Source organism: Pleurodeles waltl, chromosome 10 (genome assembly GCF_031143425.1).
Source record: "Pleurodeles waltl isolate 20211129_DDA chromosome 10, aPleWal1.hap1.20221129, whole genome shotgun sequence".
Taxonomy (NCBI): domain Eukaryota; kingdom Metazoa; phylum Chordata; class Amphibia; order Caudata; family Salamandridae; genus Pleurodeles; species Pleurodeles waltl.
In genome coordinates, this window is record NC_090449.1 from 682,245,809 (window position 1) to 682,266,815 (window position 21,007).

Sequence of the window (21,007 nt, forward strand, 5' to 3'; positions counted from 1 at the left end):
TGTACTTTTCAAGGCAATTTATTAGCTGTTTCTGGTCTACCAAAAATTAGACTATTAATAGCCTACATTGATTTTTCTATTTTGGCCAATTAACACATTTTTTCTTGATGGCCTTCTTTTCTCCATAAAGATATATTTTTTAGAAATAGAGTAAATTACATTGTAATTAGTTAGAGGAAACTGAGGATTATGACCTGTAGCAAAAATCTGTTATATTACCCTATAACAACTACGGGATTATTGCAAATTATGCAGACAGTAGGTACTAATTAGAGGATTTCACATAACAAGTGCTGAGACTGCATAGCAAGTTTTTCCCATTTTTTCAGTTGTTGCAAAATTCCACCTTTATGATTGCTGATAAAATGAGGTGTTCAACAAACCATAACAACGTCAAAAATGGGAAATGGAGACAAAATATTTCTGAAAGAATGAAAAAAAAATCCACGTTTCGCTTTGTCATTTCAAGGTGTACCTTTGCACCTGGCTCTTGTAGCAGAATCTCCCCCAGGGACTGTAAAAGTTGGGCACAATTTGATGACTGGACAGAGCATAGAATATAATCTGAGAAAAATACTTTAGGTATTCTGATTTATGTAACTGGTTGGTTTATTGTGTGCCTTTTTATATGTTCTGGTCGGCTGCAAAGGCAAAACATTAGACAACTCTATAAGGAGAGTGGACGCACACATAAAGTCACAATTCCAAGTTGTATATGATGGTGCATTCGTTCTATGTTTTTGCTATTGAGGTACACATGCACCTTTCTCTTTTAAATCTATTATAATGTACATATAAAGTATATTTTCATTATAATCGAGAAAGTTTTTTATTTATTTATTAGTCAATCAATCAAGTATTTGTAGAACACAGCTTGTCACCTGCTAGGGTATCCAGGTGCTTGAAGTAGGTGTCATTCGAAAAGATAGGTCTTGATACCTTTTCTTAATTTGGTCAGCGAAGGGACGGTATGGAAGTGGGGGGCACTTCAGGCCATGGCAGTGAGATGGGAGGAGGAGCGTCCTCTGGCGCGGTACTGCTATGTGCAAAGGATCTGTGCAAGGGCCAGGTGTGCAGTGCGGAGGTTCCTGCGGAAGTAGTGGAAGTGCAGGCACTGGTTCAGGTAGGAGGGTCCTTGGTCATGGAAGGCTTAGTAGGTGTGGGTGAGGAGCATGAAGTACCATCTCTTCTGGACCAGGAGCCAGTGGAGGTCTTTGGGGTGCTGGGAGATGTGGGCTATCATGGGCAGGTCAAGAATTAGTCTCATGGGCGAGTTCTGTATTGATTGGAGCCTTTGCATATGTTCGATGGTGGTACCTGCATTGACTGCATTTCTGTAGACAAGCTGGCTAGTAATGACAGCATGAGTGACTGTCTTTCTTGTGTTGATGGGGAGCCACTTCAAACTTTTTCAGAACATGTGAAGCATGAGGAAGCCGGCTCAGGTGACTGAGCTGGCATGATGTCTCATTGAGAGTTCATTGTCTAGGGTGATGCCAAGATTGTGGGCATGGTCTTTCAGCGTGGGGGTGAGGCCAAGTTCTGATGGCCACCGAATCATTCCAGAGGGTGATGTGTTTGCCGAAGATGAGAACTTCTGTCTTGTCTTTGTTAAGCTTTAGGCAGTTGTCCTTCATCCATGAAGAGACGTTCTTCATACAGTTGTGGAAATGTGTCCTGGTTGAGGTGGGGGTGGCAGAAAGTGAAAGGACGAGCTGAGTGTCATTGGCATAGGAGATGATGTTGATGGTGTGCGATCTGACGATGTCCGCCAAGGGAGTCATGTAGATGTTGAAGAATGTGTGACTAAGGAGCGAGCCCTGGGGAATGCTGAAAATGTTATGTTTGGCTTGCGATGTGAAGGGAGGGAGGTGGACTTTCTGGGTGCACCCTGTGAGGAAGGATGCCATCTATCTAAGTGTGTTGTCAGTTATTCCTGTCTGGCACAGGTGGTGGATGAGTGTGTGGTGGTAAACCATGTTGAATGCAGCAGATAGGTCTAGCAGAATAAGGGCGGAGGATTCTCCGATGTTGAGTAGGGTGCGGATGTCGTCTGAAGCAGCAATCAGAGCTGTCTCTGTGCAGTGGTTGGTTCTGGAACCTGATTGTGAAGACTCTAGTAGGTTGTTTCTCTCGATATGTTCAGTGAGTTGGAGTTTGATGACCTTCTTCAGGACTATGGTGGGGAAAGGGTGCAAAGAAATGAGTTGGTAATTTTGTAGTTCGTTGGGGTCTGACGAGGGTCTCTTGAGAAGGGGTCTGACCTCGGCATGTTTCCAGGCATCAGGAAAAGTAGGCTGGGTAGTGAAGCTTTAATGATGACGGTGAGTTGGCGGTTGATCTTGTCTCTTTTGAGGCTGAAGAGTCAGAGGGGGTAGAGGCTGGTGGGTGCTCTGGAGTGGATGGAGCTCATAAGGGTGGGTGTGTCCGCTTCGCTGAGTTGTTTCCAGGCATTGAGTTGGTGGTCGGTTGTGATGGTTGATTGGAGGTTGGGTGTATTGGAGGGCTGGGGATCAAAGTTCTTGTAGATGGTTGATGTTTTGCTGTGGAAATGGTCGGCGAGGGCATGCTGCGGCCTCCATTAAACAGATCTTGGAGGAGGGTGCTGGGGAGGTGGAAGAGGCAGGAGAGTGGGAAATAGAGCAGGACCAGGAGCGCAGGGGGTGAGGAACCAGAGAGGGGGCAAGACAGCTGTCAAGGCTCCTGCAGGCAGAAGACCTTGGTGCTGGCCCAAGCTGAAGCAGAGCCTATGCAGGAAGCCTCAGCAGAGAGCCTGGCGCTGACTGCTACTAGGTGACCATCAGGTCAGGCAGGCGTGTGGTCGCTGGCAAGGAGAGCTGGGTTGGACCTGCTCCATGGTAACATGGTTATGTTAACGTAATCTAGTTGCACCCCAGTTTGGTATGCGACTCATATTCTATTTTTCAAAATAATGTTTAATTTCAGTTGTAGGAAGCGCTACTGCAGGCCCCAAAGCATTTTACACTCATTTGCCATTCATTTTCCTTTCGTTTTACAGCCTGGCTAACCTCATTGTCTGCAAGAGAAAGGAATATGTTATTGGCACTTCTTCTGTCCCTCTCACTACTTAGAATCTATTCCTCCAATGGCTGTTTTACTGTTGCTTCTGTAAGCCACCATCCTGGATATACAATATACGTCCTTGCCTTCATTTTCAGTTGTTTGTTGTTGATGACAAACTCCATGTGGCCATTTTCAAAGGATTCTATCAAAATGTATTTAATATGTTTCATCATACAATTCCCTTCTATTGATTATGTACAGCCACAATTGGAAGATGCGAAGAATGAGTTGCAGATGTATTTACCTTTGCACCATTTATATATAGTCTTCACATAACTAGGACTCCACCCTAGGTGCTATGTGTCTTCAAATGTCCTTGAAAGCTTCTTTGTGAATTTGAAATAGAACTGTATACACAATGATCTATTTTTAACAATGAATGTATACAGACTTATTTATAATAAAGCCTACTGTGTAGCCATTGATTCTAGATCAAGGCCAGCAAGTTACCATAGGGCACTGATTGGTCTTAGGATATGACTGACTGCGAAAAACATTCATGAGGGAGAAGTGTGTGTGCATGACTTCTAGAAAGATATGTTGTTCCATCTGACCATGGGCCAAGCTGAAGAAGCATGTTTTAAATTGAGAAAGACTTCAAAACGCAGATGTCTAGGACTGGTGTCCCTGTATATGGCCCCTTGTATGTGTAGGGCTCAGCTTCCAAATCTTTTAATTTTGTTTGGCTAAATGGTGAGTTGTATGGAGTGACTTGCCTTAAAAGTGTGGGTGATGTTAAAAGACCTACACCGGAATTCTGTGGTATGACCAGTGCTTTGTGAGTAAGGCACAGAACTGTGAACAGCATTCTTTGCTCCACTGAACACCAGTGACAAACATTTTACTATCAGTTATCCTATTTTGCATTCTTTGTTGGCTTTAGGGACTCTGCACACTTTACCACTGTTAATCAGTGCTTAAGTGCTTGTACTCACTCTGTCAAACATGGTAAAACTGGCTTACATCTGATTGTCACAATTAATTAACTTGTAAGTCCCTAGTAAATTGTACTATATATACACCCAGGGCCTGCAAAGTAAATGCTATTAGTGGGCTTGCAGCACTCACTGTACCAGTCACCAACGTAGCACTTCAAAACATGCAACCAGTAGTGCAGTTTTAAATTGCCACTTAGACCTGCTTAAGTAAGCCCATTGCCAAGTCTACACTTTTTTAATGCATATAAGTCATGCCTAAGTTAGGCCTTGAGGCTCATAGGGCAGGGTGTACTGTATTTAAAAAAGTAGCACATGTGTTGTCAAGTTTTTCATGACTGGGCTGTAAAAATCTCCTAATATTGTTTTTCATTGCTGTAAGGCATACTCCCATTCACTGACACTGGGTTACCTTATTATTTTTAATAAGTAATAACTTTGGATTGGGAGCAGATATAGACATGCTGTTTACGCTCAAATTAATTGTAACTTAAAATCCTCTTTGAAGGTAAAGTCGGATTTTAGGTCACAATTCTGAAAATATCACCTTTATGAAGTTGGCATTTTCTTATGCTAAGCCAATTTCACATTCTGCCTGTGCCCTGGGTCACATGACTGTGAATGACTCTGCTGTTGGTGTTTCTGTATTGCTTCCAGACAGTAACACAAAGTGGGCATAGGTGTGGACAGGGTGGACCATCCTAGCAGAGAAACAGGGATGGGCTGTTCCCAGCCCCACCTACATTTCAAAGGGTGTTGCCTGCAGCACACACAAAGGAATTTGACACCTGGCTGCCTCTAACACAAACAAAACTCTTTACAGCGGATGGTGACTTCTCAGCAGGACCAGCTTTGTCCCTGTATCCAACCCACTGTTTGCAAGCTTCAAAATACTTTACACATTGCTTTTAGGTAAGGTCTCAGTTTTTTATGCCAAGCTACCAGAAGGTTAAGCACAGGTTACTTTAGTGAATTTTATGGTTCACACTGACAATGATTGCGGTTGTTGCCTGAGTGGAGCTTCCACCCCTCCTTCAACTAATAAATCAATTACAGTACCTGGAACACATATATCGGTTTATTTTTTTAGAATTGCCTATATGCACCACAAACAATATTAAATGTCTCAAACAATTCTAAGGTTTAATTTAAACCTTACAATGGATTTGCCCAAATGAGCTAAAGCTTGGTATTGAATTTGGTTGGAAGATGTACATATATATTGAACTGTGATTGTCAAGTCTGAACAAGATCACTGAACTCTATATAGGTACTACATATCTTGTGACTTCCTATTTTATACTTTGCATTTTTTTTCCATTGACAGTTATTATGCCTCATTTATAAAATCTCAACATCCCATCTGGGAGACAGTGGTACTTTTTTAATAGATTTTTTATCTTTAGGTACCTTCTATATAATCCCATAAAATGTAATGACACTGGAAATAGTATTAAGAAAACTGCAAATTTATTGGCACATCCTATGATTGCTAGGTCTTACAACTCATCCCATAAAATTACAATTTCTAGATGTTCTAGGTCTCAGAATTTTCTTGAGAAGCTTACCAACACCGGCAAACGTGGGTTAAGTGAACAGTTCTCGTCTCACCAGAGAGACTGCTGGAGAACCCCAGATGGTTTAGAGCTGGATGCATTTTTGCCTGAGACTGGACTCAGGCAAGGCCCAGGGGAATATTGTGTCATCAGATGGTGGGAAATGAAGGTGGGAGCAGCAGCTGGGGACTATATAGTGCATTCCCTGACACAGCAGAGTTAGACGATCCCAGGTGAAGACCACACCAAGACCTCTAACATTTATATTTTCCAGAGGGAAGTGTAAGGCCACAAGCAATACATCGTCAACAACCCATAAGGGACCAACAATTGACAAATATCAGGAATGTGAAGTAGTAGTAATCACCAAGGAAAGTGAGCTCACTGAGAGGCACCTATCAGTGTGTGGAGGTATAATTTAATCTAGTTCTTAGTAAGAGGAACTAGGTATGTCTAATCCTGGCAGAAATCTCAATCTCAGTCATGATGTATTCATAGCTGAAGTTCATACTGACTCTGTATTCCCTAGCAATAGCAATGCATGGGGAACCTGCAACCAAGTGTAAAAGAGAGGTGGGCACCCATTAAAAATACTTGGATGAAAGTATTGTTACTGTGCACGGATTATTGATGGAACTGATGACACTGGAATTGTCCAGTAAAATTTGTGAACCAAACTGCAGACATTTTAGGGAGTTTCTCCAGCCCCTTGTTGACCACCTGGGTTGTTTGGAGTCATTGCTTCCAAGGATCACAATTATGACAGTCCCTCCCTTGAGAAGTCCATCTCCTACTCCATTGTTTTAATCAATGAAACTAGCTGCTTCTAAATCTCTACTGATTTTACCACCACCTTTTCTCACCTCTGTCCCTCTGTCAGTTTCTGTCTGCACCAGAAATAGAGTTGTTAAAACTATGAATCATACAAATTATATGAGTTCAGGCACAGTTTGTCTGCTCTTCTCTATTGGTACCTCTAAAAGCTCCTTCGCAAGGATAAGATCGCATTCTGCTCAAGCTCAGTCTCAAAACAGAATTACTCTGGCATCTTATCTGAGCTTTCCTTCAGCAGTCTGCCCCTGCATTATGATCCTTTCTAATGTTCCCAGTTTCTCTCAGAACCAAAACGAAGAGTTGCATCAGCTGAAAAATAAGGTCATACAATGGCTGTTCAGGAATTTAGACGTTAATGTCTCCAGTGCGTAAGAAGTAATACTTGCTATGAGAATTGCTCTGGATAGACCCTTCAGTCAAAAGTATTCACAGTGATTGTGTTATTATAAATTTCCAAAATCTACGATTGGTCAAGTCAATGTGTCGTTCTATGGATGTGTTGCTTTTAGGATTTTTTACCACCCTCCTTCCATGAGCCTTATCACATATGGCAGCACTGGCATCACTGCCCTGGCCCCCAGAATGTCAACCTGCTGTAGATTCTAACCCCTAAAGGAACTGAAAATAGTGGATTGACTCATAGATAATCATCCAAATCATTTAATAATTGATCACAAAATCATTTGAAATCCCACTTTGGATTAACAATGCACAGGCTTTGTCATAAAACTGATTCAGGAAATAGGGGCTTCGAGGGAACTCTGTGTAGAGGTTTTTTTATTGTTACTGTAGTCTTGCTACCCCATTTTCCTTTCTGCCTGGAAGGGCTCTCTATGTGAGTTAGGATTTCCCATATTTGTTGTGATACTCACATTTCTTCAGAACACATGGGAATTCATGAAGTTAAAATGTATTTGAATAATGCATTTTGGTTTTGCTTGATAACTTTTTTATAATGATGATTTTACATATCAGGGAACCACAAACTTCAATGTTTTATTGACATCCGTATAATTTTGGCGAGACTACCATAGGTCAAAGCATGTACTTCTTTGCAGATTTTAATGCCAAGGTGTCTAAGATTGTCCCTTTTTACAACAATCACCTCACTCAACAGGCTAACACTATAGCGTCAGCTGATTCCAATTTGGTGGTTTTCTGTTGCAAAATCTCATCACAGAGAGTGGTTGTATCAATGATCTAGTCCTTGGGAGAAGGCCCTCGACTCTGTCCCAGCTCGTTTTGGGAGAGGATACCATTCTGTGATTGAATATCTATTTTTATCACATGGTTTATAACACTTTCTATGTATTATGGAGACAACAATTCATTAATTGTAGGTTTTTTGGGTTACCTACCAGTACCCATCACACAGCCTTTCCTGATTAATTGATTCTGCTTGTTAAGGAAAGTGGCCTAATATTAGGATGGGAACTCTGCGTCCCAGAACCATTTCATGCAATTTAAAAACACTAGCTAAAAATCATTTTATATCTGTATGAGAGTACTTTTTGCCTGGATATAGCCAATAGGTTTAATGACTTAAAATATGTACTTAAAAACTAGGTACACAGGCCACAGCTAACCATAGCTGGTTTGACGGAGCACTTTCTAATTCAGTGGTTCCCAGCCTGTGGTCTGGGGACCCCTGTGGGTCTGCGAAGCTTCCTCAGGAGGTCTGTGACTGCTTAGAAAGGTAAATAATATTAACAGAGTAATAAAGTGTATATAAATAAAGTGGCTAAATGTACAATTGAACATTTTAAATGTACTGTAAATGTCAAGGAATTTGAAATTGGAGGCTACAAAATTAAATTTGTATCCTCAGATTGATTCATGGGAGCAGTGCAGGTGCATCAAACAGATTATAGTATGGATGATGTGTGGCTTCAATTGAATATTGAAAAGATCTAACTTTCATATTAAAATTATTTTTTATGTATATTTGTATGCAAAAAATAAAATGTGTTATCACTTGTGTGTGTGTTTGATGAAGGTTTGTGCATTTTGTGTGTATTCTTTTGCGCTTCAAATTATTAATGATGTTTAGGATGGTGTCCCCGACTTCTAGTGATGACACTATTGGGGGGTTCCAGGATTCCAATAATGATTCAGTGGGGGTCCCCTGGGTTCCAGTAATGATAAAATGGGGGTCTACAGAAGTCAAAAGGTTGGGAACCACTGTTCTACTTCAAATAGAAGACTAAAGAAAGAGTTAATTATACAACCCAGGAATAAGGAGTTAGTGACAGTGTGCAAGGTGAACTGTGGACTGTGGACAAGTGGGATTTGAAAAGAAGAAAGGGGAGATCAAGCAGGAATACTGGGGCTCAGTTAAGGTGGTGTCTAGTCAGAAAAATCCTAAAATGTTTTGGCAGACTGATAATTTGATCATGGCAAAATAATGGTGTGCTCCCCAAATTTTGATGCAATATTTCTGCTGACCCGTAGGTAAGGAATTTCAAAGATATTTATCATATTGACTACCGCAATAATCAACTAGTACAGGCCTGGATGATGGCTTATACTTAAAAGTGAAGGCCTTATAATTTGGCCTTCAGGAAGTAGTAAAGGCACTAACTGACAGTCCTTTTTCTAAGGCTTCGAGCCCAGATGGAGTCCCTTTAGATGTTTATAACTTTGATATAGGACTCTGGGCACTTCTATTAACTAATGTACTCAATAATGTCTGTGATTGTGGTTCTGTATTACCTCCCTCCTGACATGTCCACTATTGTTCCAGTCTTTATAAAAGGAAATTATTCTGACCCATTATGCTGTAGACCCATTTCTCTCATACATTTGATCAATAAAGTAGTGGACAGAATTTTATACAATAGGATTTAGATGTAGGCCAAGTAAAATAATATTTTCAATATAGTGCAATATGGGTTCTGGAAAGGACTAGGCAACCTGGAGCAGTGTCTACAATTGCATCTTACAACAGGGAAATATATGACTGCTAATGGGTGCCTCTAACATTTACCATTGATGGACCTTTCAAGTGCTTTTGACCAGGTTAACAGAGCCAAATTGTGTTGCTATTTAGAACGGATTGGTCTAGATGAGTCAATAGTGGATGTTTTTATTAGTTTTGCCATCCAATCTTTCTGCAAGAGTCAGGTTTTGAATAACAGGGAATGTGCTGTCTCTGTGAATCTACAGCAAGTAGAGTGCCAGGGTTGCATCTTGCTCCCTGTTTTATTTAATATTTATATTAGCAACTTAAATCCTTTTTTTGGAAAATGCAAAATAGAATGTACCTGTGATAGGGGGTACATCTGATCCATGCTTATTGTATGGAGACAATGCAGTTATTATGACTCGCACTGCTTTAGCTCTCAATCCTAACCTCTGGCCTGTGGACCAAAAAGTTCAAAATTGTGCACTATCTCTATTAAAGGTACAACCTTGGAACAAGTACATGATTTTTCCTGTTTAGAATTACTTTTCAATTCAGGGAGAACCTGGTCTCATTGTATCTGTTTTAGATGTAATCAATAACCCCAGGCTGTTGGCTCATTGTTTAACTTAAGCACCAACTTAGGCTCTAAGCCTATCACTCCTTTGTTAGACATCCACTAAACATGGAGCCTCCCTATTGTCTCATACGGGGCAGGGATCTGTGACTATGCTAGAATCAAGGATCTAGAAGTAGAGTAGAATAGGGTTTGCTGTTGCCTACTCTCCATTTGCACCCCCTCACTCTGCATTTTTATCTGCCATAATGAGTTGGAAATGGGCTATCTTGAGGATAGAATGCAGTTGCCCCCTGTCCTTCCATGTATTTCAATCTGGAGGAATGCCACAGCTTAATTTAGCCAGAGGTATTTAATGAAGGCCTCCACTGTGATAAGGGTATGAGGATCACCTGAAAGCTGTATGTAAAAAGTGTTTTGGAGGAGCATAGCAGTGTGTTGCTCTTTGAGAACTCTGCAAGCACTAGGAAGCCAGATAATGGGCCTGATTACGACCTTGGCGAATGGGATATTCTGTCACAAACGTGACGGATATCCCTTCCACAGTTTTACAAGTTCCATAGGGTATAATGGAACTTGTAATACAGTGGACGGGCTATCCGTCACGCTTGTGACAAAGTATCCTATCCGTCAAGGTGATAATCCGGCCCAAAGTCTGGTTTAAGAAGACTTTTCTATCAAGCAAAAGGTATCTTGGGGGACCAAAAGAACTTACAAAACTCATGCTCAGAAATGTCCTAGTTGTACAAACTGCACTTGGCCCTAAGCCGTTTTAATTAACAGTTAGCAACATTTTAGATCTATCTATTCTGTTAAAATTCAGATTAGGCACCATGTTTCCTTTTATTTAATTTCCATTCGGTCAATATGCAGGAATTGTATGTGTTTCTGTGCGTCCTTGTTATGAGATCTCAAATCAAACACTATTTCATTTTACCTTTCTTGTATATGTACTAAACTACTTCTTATTCCTTTGTTGAAAAGATACAGCTTTAGAAAATGAAAACCAGCTTTCTGCTTTGTACTGATCTTAAACAACTATGATATTTGTTGTGCAGTTGATCGTTCTTAAAGTCAGTTATAAGATATAGTAATAGTATGGTGTTTTAATTGTATTTTGTGTGACTTTTATGAGTAGTTAATATAGTTGAATAAGGTTTATGGTGATGACTGGAGTCAAACTTTCACACCATCCTTGATGCATAGTAGCGTCTACAGTGAATTAAAGGTTTGAGAACGATGGAAGACCTTAACTTTTTTCCAAATCTAAGAGTCATGTGAAAACAGTGTAGCAGTCAACAAGAGTATGTTTCATTCTGTTAAAGGGAAACTTCATTTTTTGCACATCTAGTTCTGTTTGTAAAGGCCCTCAAAAGATCAACGTTTGGCATTTAATAACAATGGAAACAGCCAAACACTTTTTCAAAATAAGTTCTCTGCAAAGAGACGATGGCTGTGAAATGGGAAGCATTGGATGGCAATTGATTCTCGATCCCGGAAATATGTTCCTCCATTTCACTTCTTCATAAATGTTGAAATTTAAAATGTAGTCATAAAGGTTTGAAAAGCAATAAAGTTTGCAATTTGTAAAGTTTGCCAACATTCGTCTGTAAGCAACACTACTTGCAAAAAGCACTGGTGAAACATGATTATGCAAAAGTATATTTGCATGAAAATTACTTACTAGTTGTGTTTTTTGTAGGACATTGTTCTTGCAAATCTATTTTTCAGGGATTTTTAAAAAACTTCACAAAGCTTGCAGAGGCAAATATTTTCAACTTTGCGAATTCTCATCTGGCTACTGTCTTGATCGTCATCTGTGACAGTATTTGAAAATGTGCAGTTTACTGCGAGCACCCAATAAAAAAATTACAACACAGAGAACACTTTCCCTGGAAATGGAACTTAGTGTACTGCTGAGATGATGAGATATTATTGTACAGAAACCAGCAACCAGCAATTATGTAATTTTTAGTGGGGGAGGTCATACCTAAAAAAAACACATTGCCAATGTTAATGTGGGAAGAAGTGGCAAATCTGCTTGAAGAGAAAGAGGGTAAGGCATCTCCAAACCTAGAATAAGATTTGAGTTTGGACCAGTTGGAGACAAACCCTCTTTTACTTCATCCAATATGCCTCTTCAGTCACAAATGATGCAAATAGTACCGAAAGGTCATCATATAATAATTACAAAAAATGTGTGTATTTGATTGATGACTCAGTGCTTTTTTGAGATATCTACAAACTTACAAATAAATATCACCATGCAGTTGACATGGATGGCCCAGATTTTCAGTCTTTCATTGGTGTGGGCAAACGCCAAAGCCATTTCCTCTCCATCAGGTTTTGCTGACTTTGTGTGATAAAGACATTTCAGACATTCTTTATAAACCTGAAATTGGCAGTGAACATGCAGTGACCAACAAAGATCTACAAAAATCTCAGATTAAAGAAATTGTTGCCTCTGAGAGGAGTTGAAAAGACGTAAACATTATTTCTCCTGGCCCCTTCCTCCACATGGTAAAAACATCACGTCACTAGAGGAGCCACCGGAAGTAAGAATTCTACAAGCCATCAAGGGAGGCCGGGAGTGTAGTCAATGGAAACAAAAGGAAGATGACCAACCTCAGAACCTTTGTCATGAATATGCACAATTCAATTTATCATTCTATCTAACTGTTCCATAAGCCACAGTGGTGTCAATAAATGTGCTTAATAAATGTGCAAAGTATTTTAATAAATGTAACAACGGTCTTGTAATTTCTGCAATAATCTCTTAAACACAAATACATGTACAAACAGTGGCATACCATTATTTCTATTACATTAAGGTGAGGTGGTTTAGTCATTTGCTCTATGTTTATAAAAAATATATATCATGGTGTCTTTTAGTAAATATATATGTATCACTAACTTGAAAAAAATTAATGAAACATCCTCCTTGAGGAAAATAGTGACTCTTAGAAAGCAAAGAAACTTGGACAACAAATGAAAGATCAACTCCGCGGCCAGCAAGCTAGGAGGTCTCATGCAGTGCAGAGTATTCCGATATGACTATAAATTGCATATTTGAACCAGATTTTCAGTGGCCATTAAAAACACGAGACCCGTTCCAATAAAGTGCCCTTTCGTCTGATGGCAAACTTTGTTGGTGTGTGCCTAGGAAGAGAAAGGATGAGAGCATAGGACTTTTAAAACCATAACAGAATTACATGCTTTTTTTTTTGCTAATACATGATTTTCCTTCTCTGCTAGACCTTGAGGACGATGGCCTGACCCCTCAGCAGGTAAAGTTACGAAACAAACAACATTCCTCATTTATTTCTTCCAACCTTTTGCCATCTCCCCGGGCACTCTCACCTGCGGCAGCTGGTTACATTTACTCCTGCCGGGAATGTGACTGGTCAACCGGATGTTAAAGATGGCCTGCAGCGCAGCTTGCGCAGCCTGAGATTTTGCCAGCTTCTTGCTGCGCCCCGAGCCCTCGAATGTTCTGCCGTCCACTCTCATCGCCATCACGAAATTTTTGACATGCTGCTTCTCCACAGTCTCCGAGAGGCAGACGTACCTCAGCCCGGGTCGCAGCTCATTTAGCATCACCACTGGGTTCTTCTCACTCTCAGCTGGTGACGCCATCTTGTGCTTATTTTGTTTGGCATGGCCCATTAGGTCCAACGTGTGGCAGAGAAATCTTCCATGTCTATAGGCGGTGGAAAGCAATTCATTACTAACAGGGTTACAGGCCGAGAAGTCCTCGCTGTGTGTCGACGGTTCAAACTCCTTGAACAGCGTGTCGGGGAAGTCTGCCTGGTCAGATGTAAAGTCAGTAGACGGGCTAATGCAGCTCCCCATGACAAAGTGAGCCTGGCAGGCATTCGGGAACTGAACAAATGACTTCAGGGCAAGCTCTGCTGCTTTCATTTTTGCTTTCTTTTTTGTGGGTCCTTCACCTTCAAACGTGAGTCCATTTACTTCCACCGCCACTGCGAAGACAGGCGCATGCACCGGGCCTGTCTGGGAAACTATTTTATATTGTAATCCTGGTTTGAGTTCATGCAGCTGCACTAGTGCATTCTTTGGTGTTACTGACCAGGAGAGTTTCTTCCAGATAAGTTGAAGTTTGCAGAAATGTCCACTATTTCCCTCTTCTAGGGGTCTTTTTCGTTTTATGCTAGCCGATCCTCCTCTCGCCCTGTCTCCAGATGACATAGTATAATCTTCTATGTTGCCAACATGGCGGTTTTCCTTTACTTCAGTGCTGCTTGTACCTGAGCAAAAAAAAAAAAAAAAAATTCTTAAATGCTAGAGCATAAAACATACATGCCACCTGCAAACTGCAAAACAACGAGCCCATGTAATTTGCAAATTGACTAACTTTTCTGTATTGGATAATGCTATTTAGTTCTTAATGTTGCTTTAAAACACAAGGACATTCATATTTTCATTTTTGATATACAAAATAAGCATATTTTGAAATATTGGTTTAAGCCTCTTTCTTTACACATTTTTAAGGCAGTGGCACAATTAAACATAATGGGCCGTACAGTTTTAAATTTAGCACTAGTGATAAATGGAGCTAATGCAGTAAAAGTAGTGTAAAACAGATCCACTATACTCTTTGCTCCATGGCCAACCAAAATTCACACACTTTGTCCCATGTATTTAGTTTAGCATTTACTCCTGTGTTGACATACAGTACAACTTAACGATTGCTTTCTTCCTGCAACTTGTAATTTAAAATGCCATCCAATTTTTTGGGACAGGTGTCACTCAATAACAAGATGCTCTTATAACAGTATCTAAAAGACAAAAACAAATACGAACTATCAAGCTAGAAAATGCATGTTTAAGCAAAAAGGATTTTGAAGTAGTTGAAGATAACATATATTGTGGAGTAGTAGTACACCGGGCAGGCCAATCAGGTTTTCTGGTTTCCCTAGTGGGCTGCAAGGTAAGTGATGCCATGCATATCTGGTGATCCATCTCAGTGTTCTGTCAATGCAGCATAGAGTCAGTGTCAGGTGTGTGTGAGTAAGTTAAGGAGTTGTGTATGGGTGCTTGCTAAAATCTTACTGTGTTCCATTGGGAAGTGAGCCACTGCATGGTTTACATGAGTGAATTAAGGAGTTTTGCATGGGTGTTTGCTAAAAGCTTACTGTGTCCCACTGGGAAGTGGGTCACTGCTCTGGAGTCCCTGTATAGGTACGGGACTCTGTACACTCACTTAGAGCCCTTCAGATGATTGTCGTGGAGGGCAGTGAACTGTAACGGATGCAGATGAAAGGGAGTGACCCTGTCATTTTGGATAAGCATGCAGCCGTGGTCCTTAGTTGCAGGAGCACATGACTGCCTTAGGAAAAAAGAAGGAGAGAGTGTGGTTCCAGAAAGCAATGCAACTTCCAAATTCAAATAAGGCTGAACCTGGGTGCCACTGACAGTTGCAGGAAGAATGCCTTGGGAAACTGGCATAATGGCATTGATTCATGCAAAAGACTAGTCGATCTCCTCCCTTTAACTCCTGAAGTTATGACACCTCAGAATTGTTTACCTCTCTACCCTAGGATATGTCATCATCAGTGATGATCTTAAGATTGTTGGGCCAGGACGTTTGGCCTCAGGTCTTGTGAAACTTCTCGCTCAGGTAGTGGTCCTCACAGCAGTACTTGAAGAAGAAGGCATATGATTCTTGAGCTGATTTAGGGAACAGTCTCAGTAAGCAGGACAGTTTGCATATTCCTCTTCAGATCACAGCAATAGCCAGCCTTGTTACTTAATCCTATTAGTCTGGTTCCAACTCTATCAGAGTACAGGCGAACTTCCTACCATTGGTTCCTGATTCTCGAAAAGCCTGAGCAGAACAAGATTGTCTACCGGACAGCTTACATTAATAAATAGTGGCATTTGGGGTCAGTTGAACTAGCCACTAAGAACTGTTGCAATGCTTGCAATGTTCTGGGAACCAATCATGTTGAAATACATCCTCCTTTAGGACTGTCTCTAGGTAAGAAACAACTCATAATCTCCTGATAATAGCAGACAACCCTTGATACTTTTAGAGAATTGTCTTTCCCTTAGTCCTCCAGCCAAACCGGCTTCTACTCTCTTCTGCCAGAGACGAATACAGGGGGTGGAGATGGGAAGTCAGCACATATCGTTTGATCGGGAAATAGCAGTAGCTGCCATGCCTTGATCAGAGTGTTTGTCAAATTATTGTTTCTTTGTGGGCTGCAGGCTATTTTTCCTAAAGTGTTGTCATGCTTTTTCATCAATGGTCTTGTTGATCCAATCTAAACATAAACCAATCTAGTTATAATGGGCTGTACATAGATGCATAAATACTGCAAGGACTGATGGCAAAACAAGGGAGACAGCTATAGTAATGTGAATACTAGTTAACATAGAAACCTACATTCATGGTGATGCATAAACACTGCCGGTCCCCAGCCTTTTGCACCTCTACCCCTGTGTATTCCCCTGCATGCCACATACATCCCATTCTTCTGTGGGGCATGAAGGGTTCCAGGCATGAGACACTAAACAGATTTACCATGGAAGGTTATATGCTAGCTGTCCCCAACTTGGGAGTGAAAGTAAAACAAGTATGCTCCAGGACTATTAATAAGCTGCCACCAACTATTATTAATATCATGGCCTGGAAATCTGAAGTTGTCACCCATGTTGAAAGGATGCCCACTTAAAGTGAACATAATCTCCAGCAGAGTTAATTACTCTGCAGATGAGCAACCTGTTCCCAAACCCATAGGACATTATCAGTGGACCTAGGATATGTCTTTTAAGTAGGACAACATAGGTGAAATGAGGACTAGTCAAAAATGGCCTCCTGGGCCATTAACATTTGACACCACAGATTATTTACACATTTTGTAGTAACATTTAGAAAGGTATACTTTGAAGTAGAAACCATAATTATTTCTGTTGTGCATTCAGATCTCTTTGTTAATGATGTGCCATAGTCCTTTAACCCAGATGTTGGGGTGCAGTATGTCACCAGACGTTTGAGCTGTACCGTCAATAGTTTACTAATAACTCTGAAAGTTAACAGTTTTGTTCCCCCCTGAGAATACTGTTGTGTGCCTCCAACTCCACATATTAATTGTTTCAACCAGAATAGAAGTATCAAGATCCCCATGTCATGTCTGACTTCTTCCACAATTGCTAGGTAATTCAGCCCGTGATATGATGAATTGTGGCCCTTTCTGGTAATGCTTACAATGGTAAAAGTGGAACTAGAAGACCCAGAATTAAATGTGTTCTTTGCTTCAAAGCCAGGAAGAGCTGAAGGTGGTACACATCACAGTAGACCATTTGACAGCTTTACTTGAACACTGTCTGACAGAAATTAAAACCTCTCGAAATATACTGGTTTTCTTTATTGATAACATCCCTTCAGTGGATACTGAACAAAGTGGATCTTCTTTTTAGTCAACTCATCGAGTAAAGAAACGGTAAACATATAACAACTGAGGGCCTTATTTACAGTTTGATGCATGGGGTACTCCATCAAAATGTGATTGATATCCCTCAGTATTACTAGTGCTGTAGGCTATTGTGCACTTGCAAAACAGTGTGTGGGACATCTTCTACGTTTGAAAACAAGTAGCCCATTTACCAAACTATAAATAATAGACTAATTTTCACAGTGGATAAGTATATTTGAGAACACTCTCTTAATCCCTAAGAAAACATACACTGTTTTCATTAAAAGTGTTCAAATTGGGACCTTGGCTTCATTTACATGTAATCTACAATTGTCTGTAACAAAGATAAATCATTTTCCAGTCTTCAGATACTTAGATATTACTAAAACAAGGATTCCCACAACTGAGCACATCAAATAGGTTCGTTTTTTGTAGCATTGACACTGCTGCAGACATGTTGGGTGTGGTCAGCTCCTGAGCCTTTTGTTACCGAAAGATGCAACAACTTCAAGGATAGACATGACTATGGAAAGAAAACATTACAACTGCACCCAGAAACCTAAACTGACTCCCCTCGTATGGATGCATCACATTTGTTTTCCATTGCTTCATTCACAATGCCCTTTACACAGTAAAGCCTGAACACCTATCAGAAAAACTCACTCCCTTTCTGGGGGTGTCATGTAGCCCTATGGGACATGGACACCATTTGTACAGCAATGGCTTTACCTAGAAGGACCCATGTGACCCTGGTTTTAATGAATGTTCCTTGGCTCCCCATTGATTAAAAAAAGGTTTCTATTTAAGAGCTTATTTATCACTCATCATACTCTGCAACCGTGTGGCCCAGCTTACGCCCAAGGCAAATTTTGATGTTACTCTGCAGTACACAGACTTGATTCCTCAGCTGCACACTTGATTTTAGTCCTCATTTTGGCAGGATGCTACTCATTTAGTGCCCTTTGCAGCAAACCTTTGGTTTGTGGGGTACCTCAGCAATTGGCCCAGAGCCCACTCTTGTTTAATCTTTACCTCACACTCCAGCTGACTTGATTGAAACCTGGGGTGTGAAGTTGGTCTCCTATGCAGATGACAAAGATCTTCTATTCTCCTTTCAGGAATGTTCGGAGTTGGCTCTATAGAACTTTAAGGAGTGCCTCAAAGGAGTTGCTGCTTCAATGGAGTCAAACTGTCTTAAATTCAAATCTGGCAAAATGGAAGTTCTTTTTTTCAGCCAAGACGGGCCCTTTGCATCGAACTTCTGGTGGCCTGAAGAATTAAATAGCTAGTAATCTAGGTATTATGTTTGACTCAGTCCTCTCCTTCTCTGCTCCTATGAGACAGATTTCATCAGTTTGCTTCCTGAAATTGAAAATCTTAAGGAAGTTTCTGCTCTCAGAAGAGACCCATGAACGGTAGTCCATTCCATTTTAACTTCTCTATTGGAGTATGCCAACAGTCTCTATCTCAGCTTGCCTGCTTGCTTGACATACAACTGTCCAATAATTCAGAATGCAGCAGCAAGACTTATATGGTGATTTCCTCTCCATCAGCATATTTTACCCCGTCTGAAGCAGCTGCACTTACTCCTTGTGATAAAGCATCTAAAGCGTAAAGCCCTTATGCTGGCCTTTAGAGCACATGCCAGATCAGACCCTCACTATTTGCAGAACACACTAATACCCTACACTCAAGAGAGAGTGTTCATGTCTAACAAACTCCGTTTGATGCAGATTCCTAAATGTTTCAAGGTCTGTCATGGAGGAAGCTCCTTCACAGTACTTACGGCCCGGTTCTGGAACGACTTGCCCCCTTTTTTAAAAGAAAGCTAAAAACCTGGTTGTTTGATGCAGCCTAGGCCTCTGGATGATGTGGTGGGATAAAACCAACTTTTCACTGTCCACTTGTTATACCACTGTACTATGGTCAGGTGCCTCCAGCAATCCCCTGTCCTCTGTCCCAGCAGTGGCTCAACCCAAGGCCAGTAAGCCACATGCTTAGATCCAACTTGTTAATCAGAGTGGCACGATTAAAGGATGAGTGGCACTGCTGGTCATCAGAGGCACATCTTCACTTCCAAATTTGAGGCATAACCATTTTGAGGACTCTGTACAAATTAGCAAAATTAATCATAACAATGCACAGCATTTGTGCAGAAATAAGTAAATGTTCATTGTGCATTCATATGCTGACATAAGGATTTGAGAAAATACTTTTTGAGGTCATCTGGATATGTCAAATATGAAATATTCTAGTTTTTAAAATGCACAACCAATACAGAATGTGGGGGTGAAAGCGCCATGAGTCCATCCAGGCCAGGCAGGCACGGTAAGACTAGCTAAATGTCTTCTATATCTCAAGCTACCTATTACTTTTTTTGGCTCCCATCAAAGGGGTTAGCACTATTACATCACTGACTGACAGATCTGAGAGCTTTGACAAGTAAATTATATCTGTTGGCCAATTCAATGGTTCTCTGATCTCCAGGACTAGTTCTATGGCCCACATTTATCACCTACTCTGAGCGGGTTGTAAATGTGAACCTGGGAGAAGGTGAAGGCAGGGGGAGAGGGAGGGTGTTGAGAGCGGAGGGGGGAACAGAAAAAAGTTCCCCAGCAGAGCGGGTGCACGATGTAGTTCCCCCCTTAAAAAAAAAATACTTGACAGTCAAAGCCTCAAGTAATTTTATCAGTCGGCTTTTCCAGCTGGTTAAATTGGGTCTGATGTTCCCACACCCAAGAAAAACTAGGTGTGGGAACACCAGGCCTCTTGTGATAGGCCACAGCAGAGTTCCACACTGTAATTCTGCTCTGCCTGAGTTGTAATGAGGGACTAAATCTTTTATCACAGACCCCAAGGTGGCCTGACACTAATAGAAGGTGGTGCAAAGCACTTCACAAAACACCAAATCATTTAAAAAACGGAGATACTGTGCAATTGAAAATCTATACTTTCAAAATGCAATTCAGATAGCTGAGGATGGCACACATGAGCTGTTCACAGCTCACAGTGTGCATAGGTCAGTTGCCCACAGCATGCTATGACTCCTCTCTTTCTCTTTCTTTCTGTCTCTTTGTCTTGGACTCTCAAGCACTCTCAGTCTCATGCCGCACATAAAAGCAATTATTCACTGACTTATAGAGGCTGGATCTTGCAAGAGATAGACTTTAAAAGAAAAAAAACAACACCTTCTAAAACATCTCCACAAGGCGTTCTGTCTTTAGGTTCATTTCTTACACACTCAATTACCAAGCACAATGACACTGTAGGCTGGAAGCTGAGGAACAAAGAAACCTCTTTTCTAAGAGGTTTTCAGACTGGAAGAGATCATCTATTAAGTCAGTCTATGTTTAGTTGAATGTGCGGGCCATTGAATAAGAAAGAGTGGAGAGAAGAGGACGAGCTTTGTATTAATAATGGAAATGATATAGCACTGCCAAATTTTATTTTTGCATATTTAACAATTCTAGCTGTCAGAGAATGTGAATTAGGGAGACTACAACTCCTCCTATTAGAATAATGTGCTGGAATTATTCATTACAAATTTACAGGTGTCCCTGAAGTGCAGTGGTCAAATGGCACTGTGCCGTAAGAGGGGCTTTCGGCCAGTCCTAATAATTTAGGCTACAGCACTGAGTCTGCTGGGGGCTGTAGTTTCACATTCCAAGCTGTCCTTTTTG

At 40.8% G+C, this 21,007-nt stretch overlaps 1 protein-coding gene across 1 annotated transcript in view; it reads right to left on the reverse strand.

Moving 5' to 3' along the window:
• Positions 1–21,007, reverse strand: part of ADARB2 (adenosine deaminase RNA specific B2 (inactive)) — a 1,180,343-nt gene that overhangs the window by 468,900 nt on the left and 690,436 nt on the right. The window contains exon 3 of the mRNA XM_069211196.1: positions 13,249–14,156. Within this exon, the coding sequence (XP_069067297.1) occupies positions 13,249–14,156 (908 nt within the window). The remainder of the gene's footprint in view (positions 1–13,248; positions 14,157–21,007) is intronic.